General features: G+C 40.6%; 1 protein-coding gene across 3 annotated transcripts in view; it reads right to left on the bottom strand.

Annotated features, from left to right (window-relative positions):
* Positions 1-24,545, bottom strand: part of TLK2 (tousled like kinase 2) — a 44,329-nt gene extending 19,784 nt beyond the window's left edge. Inside the window, exons 1-11 of one of the 3 annotated variants that reach the window (XM_009287886.1) lie at positions 24,461-24,545; positions 22,550-22,615; positions 15,632-15,703; positions 13,067-13,136; positions 11,962-12,005; positions 10,726-10,821; positions 7,809-7,976; positions 7,138-7,233; positions 4,075-4,167; positions 2,526-2,636; positions 991-1,127 (exon numbers count right to left, since the gene is read on the bottom strand). In XM_009287886.1, the coding sequence (XP_009286161.1) occupies positions 991-1,127; positions 2,526-2,636; positions 4,075-4,167; positions 7,138-7,233; positions 7,809-7,976; positions 10,726-10,821; positions 11,962-12,005; positions 13,067-13,136; positions 15,632-15,703; positions 22,550-22,615; positions 24,461-24,541 (1,034 nt within the window). In that variant the 5' untranslated portion in view covers positions 24,542-24,545. The remainder of the gene's footprint in view (positions 1-990; positions 1,128-2,525; positions 2,637-4,074; positions 4,168-7,137; positions 7,234-7,808; positions 7,977-10,725; positions 10,822-11,961; positions 12,006-13,066; positions 13,137-15,631; positions 15,704-22,549; positions 22,616-24,460) is intronic. The other 2 variants (XM_009287887.1, XM_009287888.1) reach the window with 2 other exon arrangements.
* Between the last annotated feature and the right edge of the window lie 289 nt (positions 24,546-24,834).

The following is a 24,834-nucleotide window of genomic DNA, read 5'->3' as shown; positions in this document are numbered from 1 at the left end:
TGGAACAGGCTGCCCAGGGAAGTGGTTGAGTCACCATCCCTGGAGGTGTTTAAAATACATGTAGATGTGGTGCTTAGGGACATGGTTTAGTGGTGGACTTGGTAGTGTTAGGTTAATAGTTGGACTTGATGATCTTAAAGGTCTTTTCCAACCTAAACAATTCTATGATTCTAGTAAAAGCACTCTTGAAATTTCAAGTCTAAATGCCTTGAGCATTTACATACTTAATTCACTTTTTAAAAGAGACTGATACTGCAGGTAAATATTCCAGAAGTATTTCTTCCATGTCTTACAGCACAAACTAAGGAGGAATTATAAAGTCCTTAATCTGCGCCTAACAAGAGCTGCACCTCCCTATCAGACTACAGAGAAACAATATGATTTTAAAGGATCACACAGAGCTCTCTCTAATGCAATTAATTTGTCAAGTCCTACTTAAGGTCTAGGCCAGGTGGGAATTTACTGGATATTTCCATTAACATCCTGCATAAAAGGGTCTCTGATCTTCATTTCCAGGTTTCTGCAGCCCCTTTGATCACTGTTACCAGGAGGCAGAAAGAGTTAAATAGTGTGGATTTTCTCTTTTAAGCTTCTCTACTTTAAAAAAGAAAAGGAGCTAATTAGCCTTCCTTGACTAATATATGCAACTATGCAAATCAAATTGATTGACTCAAGATACATGTGGGAATTTGGTCCACCTCTCTACCCTAAGCACTGCATAGCCAGGTAGGTGCACTGAGAATACCCAACAGGGCAGCCTACTGCTTTCCAACCCAGAGGTCAACTCAGTTTCAAGACACTGGAGGTTTAAGTGGAAACATATTTCTTACTTCAATGCGAAAACGTTCCCCATTGTCAGTAGCTGAGTTTCTATCTGATCCTTTCATGCATCAGTCACACCATTCTCACATTTTGACATGCAAGACATCACACACAACTGCTTAGTTTTTTCGTCTCTGCCTCTGAAGTTAAAGACAACTCTGTCCTCACTTGATGAGGTTCTGGAAGGCATAGCCATCCGTCCACTGCTCGGTGAAAGATGCCCCGTGCCGCACGGTAGTGAAGTGACCTAGCCTCAATCGATCCTGCATGCTCTTATCTCTGCATGCCATCTTCTCCTGCTTTGACTGAAAACAAAACAAAATACATGTTAAAATATAAGCCATAAATCAGCAGCAAAGAGCTATGCTGTGTTTTATATCACTACCAATTCTTACCACTTTTCATTGTTTCAGCAGTGTTCATCTGAAACCCAGCTGAAAATCGTTGACCGAATTATTGCTGGTGCTTCACACTGGTCTGACAGGCACTTGTTTGACTGCCTCCTTTCTGACATTTCAGCCTCACCTTTCCTTCCCCATTACTGCTTGGGCAGCTCACCCATTCTATCCTCAGTTGAAATCAGTCCAGCGGTAGGATTAAAACTATCCCTTTGTATCAGTAGCTTAGCTAGACTTCAGACGTGGCTCTGATCAGGCCCTTCTTCACTCAAACAGGAGATGAAGAAAATACACCTTGAATCACTGTTAAGACTAAGATACAGTGATCAGCCAGCTCAGTCCTAGGCTTGCACCACTCCCAGAAGTGACACAATCTCAGTTAGGTCACCAACATGCATAAAAACTGGTGGTGGTGTCTGTCACAGAGTGTTTCTGGTAAGTGAGAGGAAATTTCCAAGGCCTGAGATGAGAGCAGCAAAGTTTCAGTCAGTTAGGATTAAAGGTGAACCAGCAAAGCTCCTCACTGGAGCTATACACCACCTATCCGAGTGCCAGGTCTACATAACACCTAGCCCAGAGTTACAAATCCTCCCAGAAAGGGGAGTCCCATTCAGCCAAGAACAATCAGCTCTGTGACAAAATCAACTCAAACAGACTGCATGTACTGGCCAGCACCCTGGTAGTTTTGCCCATCCAGTGCCCACAAACAATAGATGTAATTGGCCAACAGGTGAAAGAGCAATCAAACCCCCACATTGTTTAACCATCAGGAAATCTGGAAATCTTTCAACACTGAAGCAGGCTGGACGCTGGTAAAGAGCAGCCTGGCACTTTCCCCAGTGTCTTTAATGTGTTGTTTTGAGTGTTATACAAAGCAATGATCTCAAACTTTGCCATTTGAAAGAAGGAAAGGTCTAAATCACTTGCCCATGTCACAGAGCATATCTGGCAATTTCACTGCACAATGGGATACTGCTCTTGTATTGCCAGAGCTGGACAATGTTGCTTTTCAGGTGTACAAGTTTCCAAATCCAGTAATGCCTGCTGCATTCAGAGCTCAGACTATTTCACTTAAGCAAGGGAGATCACTCTTTGAGACTGTGAAAAGTAACGAAACCAAAACATTCTGAACCATTTCAATCTTAGGATTACATTCCTATTTGCAGAGAAACAATTCAAGACAGAATCCCAGTTGTCTCTTATCATTATAGCAATAGGAGCAGGTTTTCACTGCTCAAAAGAAGATAGAGAAGTTTTCAAGGTCGTGAACTGTGACTGCAGAGATGCGCAAAGTCCCCTGCTCACCTTTTCTATAAGAAGCTTCTTGCTCATCGTTACACATCTATTCAACCGCTCCTTGTACTTCTCCAGCATCTTTTGCTGTTCATCTATCTGCCGTCTCAAATCGCAGTTGGCCTAAAAGTGAACAGAGAAGAAAAGCCTTTGACTTTAAACCGCTCAAAGAGCCAAACTAAGCATCACCTAGGAAGACGTTTCTCCAGCTAGCTCTAGGCATCAGATTAAAGTAAGCAAACCAGCAGGATAAGAAAAAAAGACTAGGTTCCTCTTATCAAAACATCCAAGCCAAGCTCTTCAATTTTTAACCCACTCAAATCTTAATACCCCTCTAGAACAGGGGAGTGCTATCATCCTAGTTTACATATAAGGAACTAAGGCACAAAGAGACTAAAGACAAGCACAAGGAATTTTTTTATTTTTATTTTTTTAAATATTCAAGACCTCGCCACAGCTACCAAGTCTCAAAATAGCTTAAGGCATCCCTGGACTAGCCTCCCTCTTTAACCACAATACTGGCAGAGGAAAAGGATGGGGTAACTCCCTTTGCACTTTCAATTAAATCCTTGTTCAAGTTACTATCCATCAGCCCCGCTATACAGACTGCTCCCAGTAACAGCTGTTGTTTTTAACACCACCTCAGCGTACAGCAGGATTTTATGTGCAACCGTTTTAATTGATAAAAAGTTAAATTTAACCACCCCCCTTCCAATCAATAGTCTGGCTTCTGATTAAACAGTGGATGGTAAAAAAAAAATCAATCAATTTCCTGCTTCATGGATTATTTTCCGCAAACCCACATGTGCCTCTGTGTATGTCTCTATTCTTAGGTGCTGAGACCACACACACACAAACACAGCCAGCCTTCCCTCTTCTCCCTTTAATGTGTTTTCTAATCCTTTTCAACACTTCACAAGAGATGTCTCTCCAGCTGATGAAAGCTAATCAATTGGAACTCCTCCATTAAGACAAGATCCTTGATTTAAAGGTATTTATCGTTTACTGAAGAACTAATGGGTTAAGAGAAGCTTTATTCTTTCAGTTTGACCAAAAGATGTTCTCCTCGTCTCTATACATGTTACTGACTCTCACGAATGAGCATTTCAGAACACAACTTCCCAGCCTACTGAGAGGCTACTGAACATGCCGCTAAACAAAAAGCAGGGTCAGTTCCTCAGTACTTAGAAGAGGGGAATAATTCTGAAGAGAAACATGTTAGGTTAGCTAGCAAAATACACAGAAAGTGTGCAACAGATCAAAGAAAGGCCAACAACACTGCTGAGGACACAAACACCTGAGCTAGTGCTTAGCTACGATAACTCTGCACTGTATAGCCAGTCACTGCTACTCTGCTTGTGAATTCAAGCAGGCCCAAACAAAGTATCTACAAGCCAGACAATTCTCTTGCAAGTAAGGGATGACTGGCTTTGTTTTACCTTGCGAGTGCTGGTTCTACAAATGGTATACAAAACCCTGCTCTGCAGCCTAGCTGGCACATGCATCCTATGTGTCCTTAAACAGCAGCTTTTAGAAGAGTTGTCCCACTTTAAATACTTACTCTTAGTAAGTCATCTATCCTCCCCTCCTTCTTCTCCAAGTCAGAGTTCTTACTGTTTTCTAGTGCAGATATTTTTTCCATTGTGAGGTCAGACTGTAGGGAAAAATCACCATAAACCACATTTAAGAAAAACAGGTATTTCAGATAGTCAGCACGTAACATCACAGTGTAACCTTCTCTGATCTGAACAGTTAGGTCTAAGAAGAAGGAACCAATCCCCTGCATCCTAGCAGTCTGGGGAAGAATTTTCTCCATTCTTCATTTTCTTATTACATGGTGGGCTCCTCCAGCATAGGAGGTTCAGTCAGCTAGCAAAAAGCTGCTCTGGAGAACACAAACTGGTAACACGTAACAGGCTACAACATCCTCCGTGTCCTGCAAATTTTGTTTATATAGTTGAGTCCTGCCCACCCCTTGGTGGTCTCTGACATTCGCTGTCTTTTCCTGCAGTACAACATAGCTTGTACAGGAAAAAGGCTTAAGAAAAAAACCACCAAATCCCAACCCGTCAGCTGGAATATCAAATTTATGAGACCTTTTATGGGCACAGACAACCACCTGCTAGACAAAAGACAATACCTGTGGGTTCTAAGGTGGTCTTGACAGAAAACACAGGTCTTCATTTTAAAATATTATAACAGACTGACAGCAGGAATATTAGACACAAGTCTTTGTTTCTGACAAACATGTATTAGTGCCTGCTAGAGACAGGTGCTTTACAGTTCTTGAGTAACACCTATTTGGAAAGCTTTATGGCGCGCAGCACATCTCAAATACCTTCACCAATGAAGTGAGAGTTACACCCAGGAACAGAAGACAAAAGACATTCTTATTGCTAGAGACCATAACATATTTCAAACTCAGTACTCTGATTAATGGGTGGGGAAGAAAAGCGGAAGAAGTCAGTATGTACATGAACACAACATTTAAAAAAAAACTCAAGTCAACACAAGGGAATCTTGCTCCGTAACTGCATACACAGATTTCACATTTATGGCTAGCAAGCAACTATCCTGGTTCTGAGAAGAGTTAGCAGAGACTTACCTGTGGAGTTGTTACATAACTGTTCTCCAAATTTCAGGCTTGCCTGGAAGCTAACACCATGAAGTAAGAGACAAACTTAGTGGACTGTTGCTTCTCTACATACGCCCAGTATGGGAAAGATCAAAAAGAACACCTGCCAGCATTGCACATCAAGCAAGATGAGCCTAAATCTCAAAAGACAAAGAGGAGGCCTGGGCAGGTCACCCCACTTCTGCCTTAACTTGGTTTATACTTCCTGCCAGCCTGCAGGAAGCATGTGCAACAAAAGCTTTTGTCACTGAAGGCAACGAGAAGGCTGTCTGTTGAAAACCTAGGCTGCATCCACTCAGCCAAGCAGCAGAAAGTTTCTTTAGTAAGTAACTGTTATGTCATTTTGCCAAATGCACAGACATGCTTGCACTGTGTCAGATGAAGTCACGCTTCAGGATGCATGCTCTTACACGTGACTTCATCACAACCCACCTTGCCTCAGAGCACCTGGAGGGCCCTAGCACTGGCTGAAAATGCTAAGAAAATCATGCTCCTGTTGACTTGCTTTTGTCATTGCCAGAAGTGATTCAAACTGGAGGTCACTGAAGAGGGATTTTTTTTAACCCTATCAACTCCAAACAGGTTTGGAAGGAAAAACAAGAATGTATACATGTCCTCATCACACAGTCAAGCATCTTCCTGAATTCTTTGCCTTAAGCGTATGCTACATCTAGACCTCTGGAGAATACCATGAAGCTGAGCATCGGCAGAAAGCACGCCCAGGTAACATGTCACCCATTTCAAGGAAGATGGACCCTATGGGCACGCTAAGCACAGGAGAGAATAAAAACATATTGCTCACTCCAGGACAGACCACTATTTCAAGCATTGGTGTTGGGACAGCAAAGATTGAAATCTGAAAGTTATCTCTGGCAGGTTCTCGAGTTACGGCATCATTCTCGCACAAGAATTCTCCACGCACTAGCAAGAAACGGATCTTCACAGACCAACATTTTAACAATACAGGCAACAAATGTGACCCTAGTGACACAACACAGCTCAGAGACTTAAGCTAGTTAAGCATCCCCAGAAGTAGAACTGCTGTTCTTCATGCACAAAGAACTTGTACTGCCTGCTGGGGAAATGGTAAATGAACTTCCCCCAGCAATAAAATCATCTCTGACACAGACTGATGTGAGAAAATGATTGACACAAAACTGATTGTTTAAAAATCACTCAAGGGAAGGGTCAGTCACATGGAAATCGGAGATGAAAATCAAAAGAAGATTAAAAGCAGGCTTGGAGAAGAAATAAGCAAGGTGCATTGCAGATAAAGCTGAACATCCTTATAAGCAACAGAGGAAGATGACACAGCTAAAAGTAAATCTTGCCATAAAGCCACAAGAAGAATCTTAACAATTTAAAAGGCACCAAAAAGACAGCAGCACAGTCAAAAGAGCTACTCCTCTTCTTGACTCCAGGTCAGTGAAGTTGCTGAGAAGCACTGTCAGGAACACACCACATTCCACCTTGATAGGACAAACTATGCCATGGGTGTACTCTGCAGAGGCCGAAGAACTTCCAGCTAGACTGTGGATATTTGTACTGTAAGCAGTGTGGACGTACCCATGACCCAGCGCTTGAATAGAAGCATTCATAACTATTACTCAGGTTTTCTTCATGTCTTCACTTACAAAGAGAGGAAGAACATTCAGGGTACAACAGAACCGAAACAGACAGAGCTAAGGTGTTCCTCTCCTGAGCACATCTGCACACAGCTGAAGAACTGCCCACAGTACTGACACAGAAAAACCTCAGTAACAGATTAGGCAAACTCCAGTAGCAGCAACTGAAAAGCATCCTTTACAGGATAAGGAACAACGTTCAGAGTGATTAACTTAAATCAGTAGTTACAAACTGAGTTGGGACTACTGGCTCTTTTCACTGGAAACTTTATGTCTACTACAAGTGGCATCCTCTGGTGCGGAAGAAAAGCTGCATCAAGCTTCAATCTCATATCCAAGAGATGTATCATCTAGTGAGCTATACCTGTGACTGTTTGTGCTGGATGGAAATCTGTTTTTGGGAAGTGCAGGAATGCTCAGTGTTCCCTGATCCGGTAGAAGATGGGCTGCCTTGCTGGGCCTGCAAAAGAAAGTTAGTGTATTGTTATATGCTCCTCAGCACGATCACTAGTGCCCATGCAGATACACTTATCTTCACATGGGAGGTGCGGCCTGGGTACCATACTTTCATGTTAAGGTTTAAGAATGCTCTAAAGATTTAGTTCATTAAAACAAGAGAGTCAGTTTCTTTCAAGAAGCCTGGCCCAACCTGCTAACAGACAAAGCTTTCAAAAGCCTAATATAATTCATGTCAGCTGAGATTAAGCGAGGCCAAAACAAACACTTCTCACAGCAAGACTACACTTCATTCTTTTGCTTTTTTGCATCTATCAGATTAGCCTCTCAGATGCTATTATTTTGATCTACATAAGATTTTGAGTCATTAACTTAAAACTCACATCATTTTATTAAACAAGCAAAGCCTGGGACCTAGAACTCTTCACAAGGAAGATGAACTTACCAGAAGATGGTAGACTTGGTCATCAATAAACCAGGCTGCACTTGAACCACTGTCTTTGAGCAGAAAAGCTTCAAATTCCCCATCCCTTAACTAGAAACATCCCTTGGGATTCAAATCTTTTCAGAGCTGCTCACCGAGACAAAAGTAAAACAGAGGCCACCTCCCCTCTGTGCCAGCTGCTCATTCTCTAGCCGCTGTTTCGCCAGCATCACCGACATCAGCGTTGGCAGAGCAGAGTGTTCCTCCTGCGGTTCCTTTGCTGTGCTGCCGTCTACCCCATACAGCGGCTGCTCCACTCGCCGCTGTAACACAGTCAAAAAAAATACAATGAACTTTTTTATTTTTTTTTTTTTTTTAAAAAACAGTGATTCTCTGACTCTGCCAAAACTGTTGTCAGCGAAGCAGCAGCTCAGGAATGGGCAGGCAGCATGTTGAGGATCTGATAACTCAAACAGGACTCCTGGAGTGATTGTTCCAATGGCAGACATCAAAAAGTAGATGAAGTTAACAATTAGGAAAAAAAAAAAAGTAACAAATGAACACACAGGACAGAATTGTCAGTTAACACACGCCCTTCCTTTGCAAATACATGTGTTTCAGAGCCAGTGGGGCAAAATAGGTTGTAGATGCAAAAATCTTAGCGCATTGAGACTTTGGTCAATGCATTCAAAATTATACTACTTGATGTTTTTTAAGGACTCATTTTAAAACAGCCAATGTCACAATGCATTCGTTATTCTGGTGAAGTAAACTGAGTCAGAACTGCTAAATGTGAGCAACCTAACCATGTCTAGGACCCAGACTTCACGGTAACCTCATTTCTGTCATTATAGCTGGGACCAACCTCCTGCAAGATAAGCAAAGTACTAATGTGTTTCCAAAATCTTTAAGAGACACATTGCATCTCTTAAAGGCCAGCTCCTTTCTCCTACAGTAGACTCATTTTCCAACTGTGATACAGGAATTGGGTTCAATGAGAATAAGAATCATCTGAGCTACATTGATTACAGCACTCAGAATCTCATTGCCCTCGCTTTAAAAGCCAGCCCATCACTGCTAAAACTTGGCAGCCTGGGTAATAATCATCTAAGTCTTTCCAAGCTGTAACTCCGGGCCAGGCATATGCCACATAGAAAGTAAACAGTCAGGTCAGGCTTCAGTTTTTCTTAAAAACCTAAATTGCAACCTGAAGCATATTTTCTGGCTAACATTACAAATGTCAAGAGTGTGCTTTCTTCCCCAAAAGAATGCTTGTATATGAGAGCGATCTTGCAAGAGTCTGAAGACCTGCAGATCATTCTTCTGATCCAAGGAGAAGCAAGGCAATTCAAAGCAGTCAAGAGATTTGAAGACAAGAAGTAACATCCTGAAGCCATTACAATTCCTCCGCAAGTTCTGATTGCAGAAAATTTCCAGTACAGTATAGATTAACTCACAGGTTTGGAGGAGGTTTGTCTCATTGCGAAAGACATTTTAACACTCTGCTCTCTTCCTAGACCATACTGACATCTGTAATGGATAAGATGCTCCATCTTCTCCAATTTTCACTCATCCCCCCATTTTTTTGGGCTTAGCTCAAGCCATTGATACTCAGTTTGTAAGAAGAGGACAGATCTTGCCAATGCACATAATAGTTTGTTACGAATAAGCAAACATTACAGGTTTAGCTGCAAGAGTAATGAACAGAAGATAAGAAACACAAAGAGCACCTGCGTAAGGAGAGACACAAACTGGCCTAGCTGAAACTAACTGCAACATCGGTCTTCACCACGTGAGAAATACTCTGTTCAAACTTTTACCTACTCAATACATACAAGCGTAGAAGAAAAGCAAAGGAAGAATCAACTTGTCCCATTATAAACACCTGTAGGGTATCTCATCTGCTGGAATGAAGAACTGTCCCTAATGCATCACACATCTGCAACATTCAGAGATGGTATTTCTTTCATTAATTTCTCTTTAAAAACGTGTATTAGTGAATTAATGTGACAGGAGGAAGGGCTATTCAATTAACCAGATATATGTTAATTTTTGTAAATATCAAAAATATCTAGAAGCGTATCTGACGTTCTCCCTTAAAGCAGCATTAAAAGCTTTGAACATCTAGCAACATATATTGAATTCTGAACAGAGCATTCAGTGTTGGGATTTACTTCAGTACACATTCACGAACTGTGCAAAGGTCTCTGCAGAATAATGTAATCAGTAAAGACTTTGCATTTGGTTTTCAGAATACTAACCTTTCCCATAATGCTCCATATTTTTGTGACATTCAACAAATGCTGAAAATTTTTAAAGAGGGGCCCAGGCAATGTTCAAAACTAGAGATCAGACACCAGAGCCTCTGAATATTGCTTTGCTGGTTGAAAGAAATTTCTTTAGCTGCTCTGTGCTAAAATGGCTTAAAAATACTGGTTATTTCTTCACATTCAGATCTTGCAGAAATGCTGTGACAGCAAAAAGGAATTATGTAACAAAAAAATAGCAACAGATGTGCATGTATACACATTTCTTTGCAAGCTTTTGCTAATGCTCGGTACAAGTCACATGCACATAAGCAGAAGTAGAAGACCTTCCCAGTATAATTATGGTATGCACGTTTTTCAGTATACCCAAAGGGTCCAATCAAGATCGGAATATCATTGTATTAGTGCTATACAAACATACAACATACTCCCAACTTGATGGAGAAGTTCAGGAGCTACAATGGAATACAAGATAACTAGTATGCCAGTTCCACCTTTTATTAAGGACAGTGATCTATCTGTAACCACACAGCACGCTAAAAACATTCATCTTGCATGCTTTAAGCTCAGATATTCATATCAGTTACAACTGGACTAGCCACTGTTACAGGGTTCTAGACATCTGGCTTTGCTGCCAGAACCCAGTTTCAGATTAAAAAAAAAAAGAACTGAATAGAGAATAAGCCAAATCACCCACCAAGAGACCCTTCTTCCCTGTTCAGAACCTTTTATTACCTGTCTGAAGCACGGCCACCAACCTAATCAATGCCATGCCACCAGCTCTGTTCCCAGGGAGAACACATACCGGCAAGGGGTTGGATAAGGAATGCTGCGGTGATGATCGGGCGACAGGCGGAACACTTCTACCGGGACTGGTTCCTGGGCCACTTCCCCCAGCAAACTGGCCAAAGCAACAGATTTGATCATCAGTAATTCTACAGAGATACTATATTTAAGCAAATTTAACAGAGACAGAAGGAACACATTTGTCTTAAAAATGAAGCCTTATAGGCTCTAGGGACTCATTTAAACAAACTGAATATAAGCTAAGAGGAAAACCTTAAAATTTCATGCACTGTTTTCAAAAATAACAGCAAAAGTAAGTACTTCAGACAAACATTCACATTTGCACTGAGTACATTCTTCTTTTTAACACAAAAAGATATAAACCTACACACTTGGATATGGACCAATTATTTACTGTATAGAATTAGGAAGCCCGTTCCCTGTGAGGAGACGTGTCTAACTGTGCTTCACAGAAGTGTAAGAAATGTACATCTCCACTGAAGCATCTGTGCAGTCACTGTTAAAGACAAGATATGCAAGCAGCTGGGCAACTGGTCTAGTTGGTACAGAAATTCCTATGTTCCTGCACCACACGGTATACCACACTTACAAAAAACTTTAGCCAGGAAAGAAGTAAGCACTAATAAGCACTTAATTTCTGACTCCAAGTTACTCAGTAAAATAAAGAACAAACTTCAGAGAAAAGCTAGAGCTCTGGATTGTGCAGACCTAGAAAAACTTCAGAAACTACACAATAAAAAAAGAATATTGATTTTTAGAATGTCCATCACTGTTTTGGGGAGGGGTCTCTGTCTCCCATGTGGTGCCAGCCTCCCATGGCAAGCTTTTCTAAAGAGGGAACCCTGTAAACAACTTCCTACTCAAATCAGCCGGACTTTGCAGGTAGGTTCTTTTGCAGCACCAGACCTGTATCAAAATAGGCTTGCATACTCAGAGATATCCTCATCTGAGATCCAGGTTCCAACGGAAATCAACCTTGAACCTATACTTACGTGGCTGCTCTTTTAAAAAAAAAAAAAGAGCTTTATCAACTGTTCAAAGAAATGTTAATTTAAAAACCAACTTCCAAAAATCTCATATCCTCTACGTAATCAGATTTGAGCATATCGGGTTAACATCGTCAATCAGTGACTCCAATGATGGATCAGTAACAGAAGTCACGTTACAGACTTCCATCTACAGATCTGGCATATTGTGAATTCAAGCAGATTTCTCAGACAATGTAGATGCTTACCTCAAAATAATCACTAATTTTATGTCCTCTAGGAGTGCCTTTTCCTAAAAAGGAAAACAAAGGATGAAAATAAGAGTTGATATTTTTTAGAACAGAAGTTATGATGCCATTCTAAAAAACTACTCCTATATTTTGACACTCCTTTCCCTGTAGAAAGGTGCAACACCTATCACAACAAAAGCTTCTGCACAACAAAAGACTGCCCCAGGGTTACAGCTCTTGTGCTGTTGTTGGGAGGGTTTACAGTTGACAATTCAATTAACTCTTAATTCCAAACATGTCAAATCCAATCAAACAGCATTTCCACTTGCTAAAGTACTTAGAAAACACTAAACGTCATTGAATGCTGCATAGGGTCTCCAAAATTTCCTTCAAGATAAGGACAGAGCAAAGGGTACTTTTACTCCTCCACCTTCAGGTAAATTACTGCATATTAGATCTCTCACAAGCATTCCTATAAGAGTTAGCAAGATAATTAGTGGTGGCTTAATACCAGCTCATTAAAACTTAGCCCTTTTCTCTTATTATAATATTATCAAAGCAGTTCTGTCAACACAATCCTCGTTACTTTCTTGTTGAAGAATAAAAGAAATAGAAATCTGCCCCTATGCCCATTTGCTAGAAAATCTGAACTTGGACTTGAACACACTGCATTTTTCTTAGTACTCTGAGACAGCACTGCCTGCTTTATACTTGAGCACAGTTTGTTCTCTATTTGTTGTGGTGAGAACTTACTCTAACAAGGCAGGCATACGTCTCAAAAAGCAAGGAAGAGAGTACAGCCTGTATTTTGAAGTCTGGCTGCTGTATATGTAGTGACACGGGACCAAAACAACACTTCAGAGAAGCCATATTAAGCCTTTGGGCAGTCTGTCCCATAAAAATGCAATAGTTAGTGCGAATAAGCTGAAGACGAGTATTTTCCTGCCAATGAGGATAACAAGGCTCCCAGAAGAGAACTACACCATCATGGAGTAGTTTATAACAAGCTGCCTGACACACCCTTGAGAAGAGCCATTAGTTTCCTAGGACACTGACTGTGCAAAACGTGCACAAATTACCAACCGTTCAGAAATCCTGCAGCAGGGTCAGGAGAATGAATTACCTTGACTGGTCTCGTATGCTTCTGCTTTCCTTTTTCTATTCCGCTGGTCATTCTGTTTTTTCTCAGGAGTCTGTTAAACAATACTTCAAAATTAACATTTCTGCAGTTATTCCAAGATCTAAAGAAAATACCAAAACACAATAATCTGCTCCATATCCCCAGTGGCCATTTCACTTCTCTGGTACATTTGTTTCTACTGCTGGTGCTTAAAGAAACAACTGCTCTCAGATAGCTACTACCTTCTGATATATGTGCTGCAGAAGGGAGAGAACACGGTTAGGAATGAGGTTAATTTTTTTTTTTATTTCACCTGCAGCAAGCCAGCCTCTACTGCCCAGTTACCTCACATGGTTAGCAGAACAAGTTCAAACACTTATAAAAACCTGTATAAACCATTTCACGGTGATCACAGTACTGGTACAAAAGGAGTAATGACAAGCGGTTTGAGTACAGACATCCAAATTTGCAGTCCAGCGGCTACTCAGTCTACCAGGACAATTCACCTTGCCTGCAGCTAATGCTTCTTCTCAAAGCTCTTTGCAGATGGCTACAAGAACTATCCTGTCTACTGGTGCACAACCGCAACCTTACGCAAAACAACGCAGAGCTCCCCAGGATGGCAGCCGGGAGAAAGCTGCCACAGATGCAGCAATTCATCTGGACTTATTTCTCATTAAAGTCAAGGGTCGGTTGCATCTGCCATTTCTGTGAGCAACCAGAGACCTGAGGGGCAGCTTATCAGTGGACAGCAATATATTTATGCACAGGCACAATACAGAGCACAGGTGGGAGGCTTGAAGGCTGCAAAAGTGTCATGCCTATCTGTCTGTACAAAGCTAGCAAGCCTAGACATGCGAGAGTGGAGGAGACCCTGACGTCGTGCTTTCCACATCACCAGAGTCACTTATGTGGCCAAATCTGCTGAAAACATTAGGAAGCACTGCACTGGAAGCAGCTTACTGAGGTTGCTGGAAAGAAAGATATCTTGTCATTTCTATCACCAATGTCATTTTAAAAACATCTCTTATCCCAAAGGGTCCCAAATAATTTCCGAGCTCTATGCTTTACAATCACTGCAGCCACTAAACTATAGCCTGGGGGCAGGAAGAAAACTACAGCATGCAAAACACCACTCTGGGGGAGGGAAAGCCATGGCCAGAAAGTTTGTGGTAAACCTAAGTTTCATGCTCTTTGGAAACCAAAGTCCAAAGTACCCTGTTTAAAGATCTCTGCCAAAAGACTTGCACACAGTAGAAATCAATCTACCTCCTTTAATAGGATAAAAAGGATAAAGCTGACACAGCCAGAATCTAAACCTGGCTGTGTCCCCAGTGGATGCTGGGCATCTACAGTCCCATGTTACCAGCTGGGCAGTCACCGACATGTTATTGTTTTGGTAAGAGGACGGAAGGGATGTTAAGACAAAGGTGGCTATTGTGTCTGCAAAGTACGTTTTAGAATGGGGGGACTGAAAACTCCATAACTATCTAGAGACTTGCTGTACCGGCTCCTGTATGTGTAAAAGTCAATGACTTAGCCTCCTCGCTGCATAGTGAAGAGCAACTCATGAACAGCGTTGGCGTGACTGTAACACCACAGGCTCCATTACAGCCTCTATGGAACTGTAAGCTTATTAATGAGATTCAGTTTAAGTTGTTTTTCCATTCAAGAACTTACATAACAAAAATTACACACAACATTATCTGTTACAGACTGAAAAAGCAAGGAATGGTAGATTTGATTATGTCAGCTTGGTCAGTTTAAATCACTCCACAGAATTTCATAAAAAAACCTAAGTAAAATAAGAATGAATACTCAGTTTTCCACTATTAACTCTATTTACTGGTATGGAGTTTAAGATACTGCGTTCTCGAAAGACTTAGCTTCACCAGACACCTCATATCAGCAGGGCCATATAACAGAGGGAAATATAATCCAAAACTTACCTGATAACCGTGTGAAAAGTTCTTTTAATGCATAAGAAAACGCATTTAAATTTGAGATTTTGCTTTATTAACATGGAATTTTAAAGTAAAAATGTAACTCTACAATTAATTTTGCTGCTTTAGCAAGTGTTTTGAAATAGTTAATCCTAAAGCAGTGAGATTAAACAGGGACAAAGCATCAATTTTCACCTCCCCACACTTCCACAGAGCAATTCATAAAAATGCTCTGCTTTGTACAGACTTCTGCAAATTCATATATTTGATAGGTACGGCAAACTTTTCCATTAATGCTCTCCAACTTTTTATTTAGCCAAAACTGTATCCAAAACCAGCAAACAAATCACAATGCAGCTGAAAACAATGTCATAAGCTCAGCTTTATGAATGCTGTGTTTTTGGGGTTGGGTAAAATCTGCCTGCTACGGTGGGAAGCTTCAAGGAGGACTGTTTTTCACAGCATGGTCCAAAGACTGCAGGGTTAAGATCCAGACTAATTACTTCCACTAGTCTCTTTCACACCCCAAACAAAGAACACTGTCACTCACTCTCACACAATTCCTTCTGTGTTTTGAGTTCAGTCATGTCCACCTTAAACCCGATGAGGATTTGTGCCTACTTACCTCCAATTCTTTATCACTCAGAGAACCCACGCTGCACAAGCTCTGGTTGGAAGACTCACTATTTAATGGACCCTAGTGAAAAACAAGCAAAGACTGTTAGAAACAACTTCCATACAAGGCAGATATGTCCTATCAAACATTACATCTCTAGGCTAACTACGCTGCTCTAAGTCACATGGATACAGCAGCAACACGGGTCAAATACCCAGACACACGATGGGGCACTAAAAAACTTCAAAAGTCGTTTGGAGCAAGACGGAAGCTGGACTGCCAGTTGGACAGTCTTTTCTCAGTACAGTGATCCAGCCTTTGCAATGATATTTCTGTAGCAATTTATATCCTAACTGCCCTATTTAAACACATCCACAAAACAGCTAAGGCAGTATTCATAAAAGTCTAAGACAACTGGCTTGAGAAACAAAACTTCTGATTTGTTGAGTAGCAGTAGTTCCAAGCTCAGCTCTTCAGGCAAGCATCTGCTTGACCCTGGGCTAAGAATTTAGAGGCATCTTCCATCTGGCAAGGCAGCTATTACTGTTATCAGATGCTGGCAGTACCACTGATTTTTCTTCAAATGCGTGTTTTTTATGCTTTTTTTAACACTAAGAAAGTGAACAAGTGAAAGTTGTGTTAACAGCAGTACAAATGGCACCCATAAGACAATCTCTCCCACTAGGCTATTTTATGGACCCATGGCTGACCTGCCAACAGAGCAGTTGCTCCTACCAGGCTAAAGCACAAATTCAAGAGACTGGAATAGATTTACTGAAATAGTATCCAGGTACCTACAAGAGTCTGCCTGCATCTTTGCAGGGTCTACTGGATACACATCTGCATTTTTACATATCCAAGCATTTTTGAAAATTACTTTCTAAAATGTACATCAAAACTGGTTTTAAAAGGAAAGAAAAGTGAATCATGCAAAGTCACTGTGTTTTAGCCTAGTGCTCTGACACACAAGTATCCTCCCACAGATCTAACTTAAGAAATCTAGACGAATTTGACAAAGATATAAAAACAAGATTCACAATTACCAATGGAATGTATTAACAGGAAGAATGACATGATAAAGCCACCTCTCCATTAATAACTTGTGAGCACCTTTTCCCAAAGATTCATTCTATTTTAGCATTCTTATTTTTGCAGTAACCACTTCCCACCAATCAATCTTTCCTCAAGGCAAAGCCACTTCTCATTATATACTTGAGCAGAAGACTTATGGGAGGGGTGGGGGAGAAGCCTTAACACGACAGAGAAATCCCACGGTAGATTATTTTTGAGGAGAGTAGTTCTCCCTTCCCCATTTATAAGACAAACACCACCATCAAATTAAACTTGTGACACAACTTAGCTATTACTAACCCCAATTTCCAAGCAGGCATCCACAGAAAGTAAAAGTTCTGTTTACCTTCTGTATTACATTGTGAATGTTAACTACTAAATTTGTTTCTCCTAAAAGGACATCCTTAGTTGCTTCAACGTAAAAAAAAAACCACAAAAAACCCAACACTTGAATAGCTCAAGAAGCTACGCATTTAGGATTCCCTTTTAAAAGCAAATTACTTTATGAAAAATTGCAGATTTACACTCTTTAACCCATACCATTACCCCTTCAACTCATCACACAAATAGCTCAAGACCAGAAAGATATTTTACCTCATCTCTTCAGCAATAGTTGCTTTTAAAACAAGGAAGCAAGCTCCCAACCACCCAACGTGACGGCTCACAAATCTTATAGGTACAACTCTTGGTTATTCCAGGGATTTATTCCTTGGCCAACAGGACTTAACAGAAGTGCCAACACTAACCTTAGCGACATCCACATGAAGGCCTCATTGATTAAAAAAATGTAATACCTTACGGCAAGTGGCAACAGAAAGTTAATCTTTTTACCCATGTAAAAAGCTCGTTTATAAACTGCACAAATGCTGTCGTCTAAAATCCTTCACTTCCTCTCATGAACTCAAACCCCAGCAGCATGTCCAAGACATCAACCTTCTGTGTAAGCGTGAAAGCTTTATTAGGTGAAGGAGCATCTCAACAACTTATCATTTGCTGGTCTCAGATGGACAGGCTGGGGTTCTGACATGATGAAGATGAAAGCAAAAGTTGTTTCCACATTTGCTTAAATCTTGTTGCCTCCATTTTGCACATGGATAGCAAATGACAGGAACAGCTGCTCCCAAAATGCCACATTTGAGCTTTTCAGGAACATTGTGGTTGAAAGGGTATGTCAGTGGCTTACAAAGGGCCAAGGTTTCAGCAATGACCTGTATTCCAGGCTAACCTGGAGAAATAAACTGATGAGGCCATCTATAGTTAGAAATGATCCTACAATTTTTTCAGAAATACAAGTTTATCCTCTCCAGTACAAAAATTCCACTCACTTTGCATCCGAATGTAAAGTTCGGGAATGCAAGCAGCTGGAAAAATGCCTAATACAAAATCCACAATGTTTTTCTTACTTCCAGTACCACTACTACCTGTACTGACTATTCTGTGTGGGAAATTTACAGCTCTAGCAGTTGGAATCAAACCCATCCTTTGGATCAACAAAAGATGCAGTTCAGTTCTTATCACAGATTCTTGAAGAGCAAAAAAACCCATTTACCCTTTACTTCAAAACTTCCTCTAGAAACTACACCGACAAAATCATAAAATTGAACTCAACACAGCAGTAGAAAGGGTGAAAAGGAACTGACTACTTAGTTATGGAACCAGAAAAGAACAGCTGGTCAGGTGTCTGTAAGTATCCAGCAAGTTCACTGTCATCTGTATTGATACTGCGAACAAATGCAGAATTAATTCTTTGTAGGCAAGTTTTGACCCATTTCCACTGCATGAGCTTTCCTCTCCCTTGCTGATCTTCTAGAGGGCCTTCCACTGACACTTCTCTTAGAGTAAAGGATTAGGCCTATCTTGCAGGCAAGGAGCTGAAGCATCTTGTTCATGTTGAAGTTGGCAAAAAAGACTTGTTTTGAGGTATTCCGGCTATGGAAACACAAATTGTTCATTAGAACGTGCTGTACTTGAAGCAATAAAGATGCAATACCTAGGATGTTTAAGGAACATGGCTTAGTCCTCAGCTGCACCTCTTCTCACATAGTTACGCAAGAGAAAGAAAAAGCAAGTTTTCCTGATCAACCAGCTAGATATCTAGTTTCACACATAACCTCATGTTATCAACTGCTTATAGCAACAGGTTTAGACAATGGATATGAGAAACTATACATCTGAGCATCTCCCCATCAACTACCAGTCAGTGAATGTGTGTATAAAAAAAAACCCTTCAAATTTATGTTTTATCATTCCTGACTGTTTATATTTAACTCTGCAACTGACATTGGATAAATGTTCAGTACTTAATTTAGCATACCATTATAAGTGGTCATGACACAAAAGGAATTAAAGGAACAAACCTGAATTTTGGAAAAAAACAAGTAAGCAATGGCAAAGAATACTAACATCAGAATACTCCTGGGGAAGTGGTACCAATGAATAATAAACATGCAATAGTTTACACCGGAAGGGCTTATAAATTTTCTTCCTGAAGAAGTCATCTGCACTGGCATCTGGCTTTTCTAGCACAGACTACTTTGGGATAATACCGCACTTCTCTGGTATCACTTACAGCCCACTCATCCACTGTACCCTGTCAAGAGAATCGGTGATGGGGCTCAGCAAAAATTCAAAATACGTGGGTCATCTGAAATAAGCTAATAGTTTCTACAGTGTTTACCCAAATGACAAGCACAAGAACAGCACACACTTCCTCCTCCGCAAGGAATTTCTTTCTGAGATAAGCTGGCATGCTCTTTTCCCTTGTGATTCACCTATCAACTGCCGCTTCTAAGTCCGTGACCTACCTATGCACAACAAAACCTCCATGTTGAGAAGTGGATGCAGCAGTAGCAGGCGCTTTCAAGACTCCTACTCAAAGGCAAGAATTTAAAAATCTGTCCACTCACACGAGCTGGTTAGTCATTTCTCCCTTCGCAAGAGCCCTGGAAAGGCCACAAATGAGGCACAATGGCTGAAATTTCAATAGAAACAACTTAGCCTGACAACAGCTCCCATTGGATCTTCCATAACAAAGCTAGCCTGACTCAGACTGCCCTTACCTATCTCCTCTTCAAGCCTATCTACTGCCTCGCATGACTTGTGCATTTCCTCAGCCTCTCCAAGCTCCCAAAAATGATCCCTCAGGCCTGTCCGCAACTCTTCTGTTGGGCAGTCTCCATTTTGTGCTCTCCAACTCCTCATACTGAAAGAGAGCTCTAGGAATTCAAGCTGCCTAGCCAGCGTCTCCAATATGGACTTACAGCAACATGCATTGCAAAATTCTCTTGCTAACTCAATGGCAGAGACGCCCTTCATTGGCTCAAGCCAAGGTAACCCAAATTCTTCAGAGTTACATAGCAAATCAAGAGTTTTCAAAGGGAAAAAGTCAATCCTTAGTTCCACTAAAAGTTAGTGCTAACTCCACACAGGCTTACACTAAAGTGAAATGGTTGAATGGTTTTCCAGTTACTCTGGTCCAGTGCTACTGTATGAGCCAGGTTTAATTAACATATTCTTATCTTATTTCAAGAATCACATAAATATGAGAATTACAGCCTGCTTCTGAATTATGCGTTTAGAAAAGCTCATTATTATAGCCAATAATGAAATCCCCAAATCACCTATGTCTTTCTGCCATGAGAAGTTAATCTACTATCAGATGTTCACAGGTAACCTCTGCTATATTTGATGGGTAAGCAGATCTGCAACAGGATTTTTTGGCTCCCATTACGCCTCGAGAGTTCTCTCAGGATGAAAAAAATAGTATTTTTATTTTACTGATGGCAAACTGGACAGAAGGGTCACGCAACTCACCCTAACCCTCAGTTCAGGGGCAGAAATAGAACTGAGATCTGACAACTATTTCTGGGCTCTAGTAGCCAGACAACACATTTGAAATAAATAATGTTTTGAAATAAGTAATGTTGCACATGGAAGCATCCAAACAATTTTCAAGCGTCTGGCATAAAGTCCTGACACTGTCTGTGCTATCTGATAAATTCAATTCTAAAGTTTCAAAACTCTTATTAACTAGATCCGGTAGCATGTGACACCTGTTAAGGACCATTGCTGGGCAGCACGGCTTCCCTCCAAGGAAGACACGATTATTCTCATACATCAATTCTCAACTTTTTAACTTCGCTGCTAGAAATGTTGCTAAGTAGACCACACAACTGGTAGTTACTGAACTGATCAAGACTGCTAGAGTGACAGAGAAAGGGTAAAACCCAAAATAATACGAGTAAATACTGTTCTTTTTTAAGAGCAATTCTCTTTTTGGAGGCAGATGTTTTGCAACATAAGTGACACTCTTCGGGCTATTTTAATTTCCCTCTTTAAGATACCTCAAAAAGGGAGAAAAGGGAGCAGCAGCTACCACCAAGACCAACACTTCTTCAACTCTAGCACAGTCATCTGATCTACACGATGCCTACAGCAGGACAGAGAAGGTTACTCTCTAGAAATACTTCAGCCTTTTTAGTTTAGCTATAATAAAGTGGCACACACAACTTACTCTGAAGATCTTTTAAAGACCAAACCTGCAGAAGATATGCATGCTGCCGTGATGATCCACCCTGGTTAAACCTGAGACAAGCCGTGTGCAAATACAGATTCACGCATCACAATTACCTATTCCAATTCTTATCCAGGAAAAGTCTGTGGAAATGACACAAATCCTTTGGAGTTAACCTGCCTGATATCTTAAAGACAGCGCCCAGACAGGGGGAAGAGAGGCAGAAGATGAGAACAGACCAAATTAAACAATGTTATCTAGAGAAACAAACTACATTCTGTTTTCTGTACCTACTGACCCAAGGAAGATGTTTGAGATGACTAGTCAGAATAATGCCTCAAGTGAATACGCTTAGATTTCCCCTAGTAAGTAAACATAAACAGGAGCTAAATAAGCAAGAATACTGGTAGGTGTCAGATAGTCATGTGTTAATTCAAGGACTTGCTTTGCAAATTTGGGGAAGAATGGCACTTTACCATATGGCAAGAACAGACATCTAAAGCATCACTGGCTTTTTGAAGCTATCTAGTGACCTGGATGAACCACATGAGTATAACAGTTGCCTAGAAACATTCCTTGCTCGTAGATCTGATTCCATGTATTAACTCCAAGCTTCTAGAGAAATATATTCTCCAGCTACTAAGTGAGATAATTCATCACAGACTTGCAACAGAATTTTGAGGCATTTGGGACTGCAAATGACCTCAGTCATTGGGTTGTGCCTTCAGCTACTACAGGAGGTGACAGCACACAGCTGTTTCCAAAACAGTTCAGGATTTTCTGTCCTCTACTACTGTTACTGGAAAGCTCTTCCAGAACCCCATGACTCTGATGGCTGGAAGCTTTTTTCTAATTTCAAGCCTAAAAACTTATTCTAGCATAGTCTTATTCATTCTCAGAAACACGTATAGTTGTTCTTTACTTGCAAACGTGCAGGGAAAGTGGGCTTTAAAGCTGCAGTTGTATTGAGGATGCAAACTAGTACGTTAGTTTTACACGGGTCCAAAATATACCCTGTATTTTTAAACATGAAAGAAACCTCACCAAACACACTAAGCGATACACCAAGTCAGTGGAAGGCAGGAAGCTCAGTTACAACTGCCTGCTGCCTTCACCCAATAGGAGAGCATCTAAGATGACATTTCTTCCTTTTATGCAATAAACAGCAACAGAATACCTTCTATCCCAGGAGGATGTGCCAGTCCCAGTCCCACTAGATGGCACTAACTTACCCTACGTAGCCTTCCTTCAACATTTAATTGGAGAGAGCTAAAAACCTTAGTTGAATCATACAAATTGTATCACAGCTTTCCCAATATATTCCCTTTAAGACAATGACCTACCAATGCCAGTGCGGAGCATGACGGACGGAGACTTGGGGGGGTAGGGAGGGAATTTGAAGCACCAACCTGGGAGGGAATGTAGTATCTGAGATTAATATTGCAACCGAGATTTGCTGCAACATAGTAGAGTCATGCTAATTCATATCAATGGTTGGCTGAGCTATTGCAAATTAGCAAGTATGCAAGGAAATAAATATATATTGTTTGAAATAAGTGTAATGCACTTCAACAGTTTACTGACTAATACAAAGTAAAACACTATACTGCATAACAACAGGTAAAAATAAAAGTCAGTAACTAACAGAAGAGCTTTGCTCAAAGTGAAGCCTCCAAGAAGTGAGGCTTTTTTACTTGGATATGCTTTAGAAACAAAAATGAGTTTTCAATATTCACCCTACAGAGAAAGGGCATGTACTTTCTGCTCCAAACATATTGAAAACATAATTAAGACTTGGTTTCTGGTATCTTTTAAAGGTTATTCCTTTAAAAGGAATAGTTCCTAACGTTCTTTGTGAGCACTGAGTATGTTGGCACTGTTTTAAAGCAACAATAGTGTCTATGCTTCTAAGTCTTCGCTATTCTAGAAAGTTGTTTGGCTTTATCTATACTGGTACAGCTAAAGATGTTAAAGTGACATACGTGGGGAAAGAGGTAAGAAATGGATGAAAAAGTACATAAATTAAAGTTGTACTATTGTATAAAACAAGTCTTTCAAGATCGTAAATACATTATGTAGCATAAACTTTTATGCTAGTAAAAGCCTCAAGGTTAAAAAAGAAAGTCTTAAGAGTGGGGGAAAAGATAAAAAAACCCCACACTCTTGCTTCAGTAACTGAAATTGTTACCCTTCAACAACTTCTGGAGTTAATCTTCCTTACTGCCTTACAGCTGAACATTTTACTTATGCTCCCTTCCAAGACTTAACCTTGTTTGAGTCCTGATTGAAGTACAGATCAGAAAGAAAAGTATGAACTCAAATGAAACCCTTTTTCAAGTTTTGATTTGCTTTGAATTTTTCTAAGAAATACAGCATCTACAAGGTTTCTTCCCTAAATAATTCTAAGACGTTTCTGAAAATTATCTAGCAATGCTACGTTGTTTTACCATCTACCTTGATGTTGTCCAAAACTCAGAATCTTCCTCAAAAGTAAACTCCTTATCACTGACCTAGTTTAAGATGAGTTCTGCCACCATTTCATTGCTCAGAGAGACTATCAATCAACACTACCAACAACATCTGGAGAACCAAGAGCTTAATGCTAGTATATCAGGCAACCACACAAAGTTGTTATTTAAGTGCCTTACTCAAGAAAGGCAGCTACCGAACAGTTATGAAGTTGTACGTGAGGACAAAGATGGGATTTTACTAGCAGGTTGTGGACCACAGATACAGGAGAGCTTACCTTCACATACTTTTTGTGTGTGTGTTCTATGCGACCGAGTACACAATTTTAGCACGCTGCCCCCACAAAGAACTGAACAAATTCCTGAACATATTAAGTCTGGTTACATGTTGTATCGAACACAGTAAACTTGAAACTGTATCTAACAAGTGGCCAAATTCAGTTCTCAAATGCATACTTGGAGAAAGGAAGAGACAGGTGAGATTCCCACTTCCAAAGACAAAGTTGTCATGGGTTTTTTTTGGGCGTACAAGCTGCCTTAAGATGGAGCAACTCCTAAGAACTTAATCAGAACCCAAAGTCTTCTGTATAGCAAAACATCTGCTCATAGAGATCCCATTTTCATTCCTCTTAAACATACTTCAAGCAAATTAGCGGCCAAAACACAACTATTGATACAAAACATTCCGCTAGCAAAGCAAAATTATCAATTTAGAAATTAAAAAAACAAAGTGCAGCACAGGATGGATAAGCAGTCATGCCTGTTACCAAAGGTACTTACACTCACCTTAGCAACCCCGACTCCAGTGAACCTGGCCTCCAGTAGTTCCTGCCTTCGCGGGTCCAGGCTATGCAATTCTTCCATCATTTCTGCTGCTATGGGAGAACAACACACAGATTATGCAATGCAAGGAAAGGAGAGAGATTTAATATTCCGTGCCACTGACGAGACTCAAAAGTGCCTGTTCTGCAGCATAACCACGTAGAAAGCATTTTCTTGCAAGAGAAATGCAAGATTACCATGCAATAATAACATGACTTTGCCACCATATTACTGTATTTAAACCATAACCCTGCTGGAAAGTTTCCTCTTCAATCTGTTGTACCAGCCATTTCAAGATCTCTAAATCCAAGAAACCAATTATGTCACATTCTCCCACT

Source organism: Aptenodytes forsteri, unplaced genomic scaffold, assembly GCF_000699145.1.
Source record: "Aptenodytes forsteri isolate BGI_AS27 unplaced genomic scaffold, ASM69914v1 Scaffold249, whole genome shotgun sequence".
NCBI classification, from domain to species: domain Eukaryota; kingdom Metazoa; phylum Chordata; class Aves; order Sphenisciformes; family Spheniscidae; genus Aptenodytes; species Aptenodytes forsteri.
The sequence above is the reverse complement of the archived record's forward strand: the minus strand, read 5'-3'. Positions and strand labels throughout refer to the sequence as shown.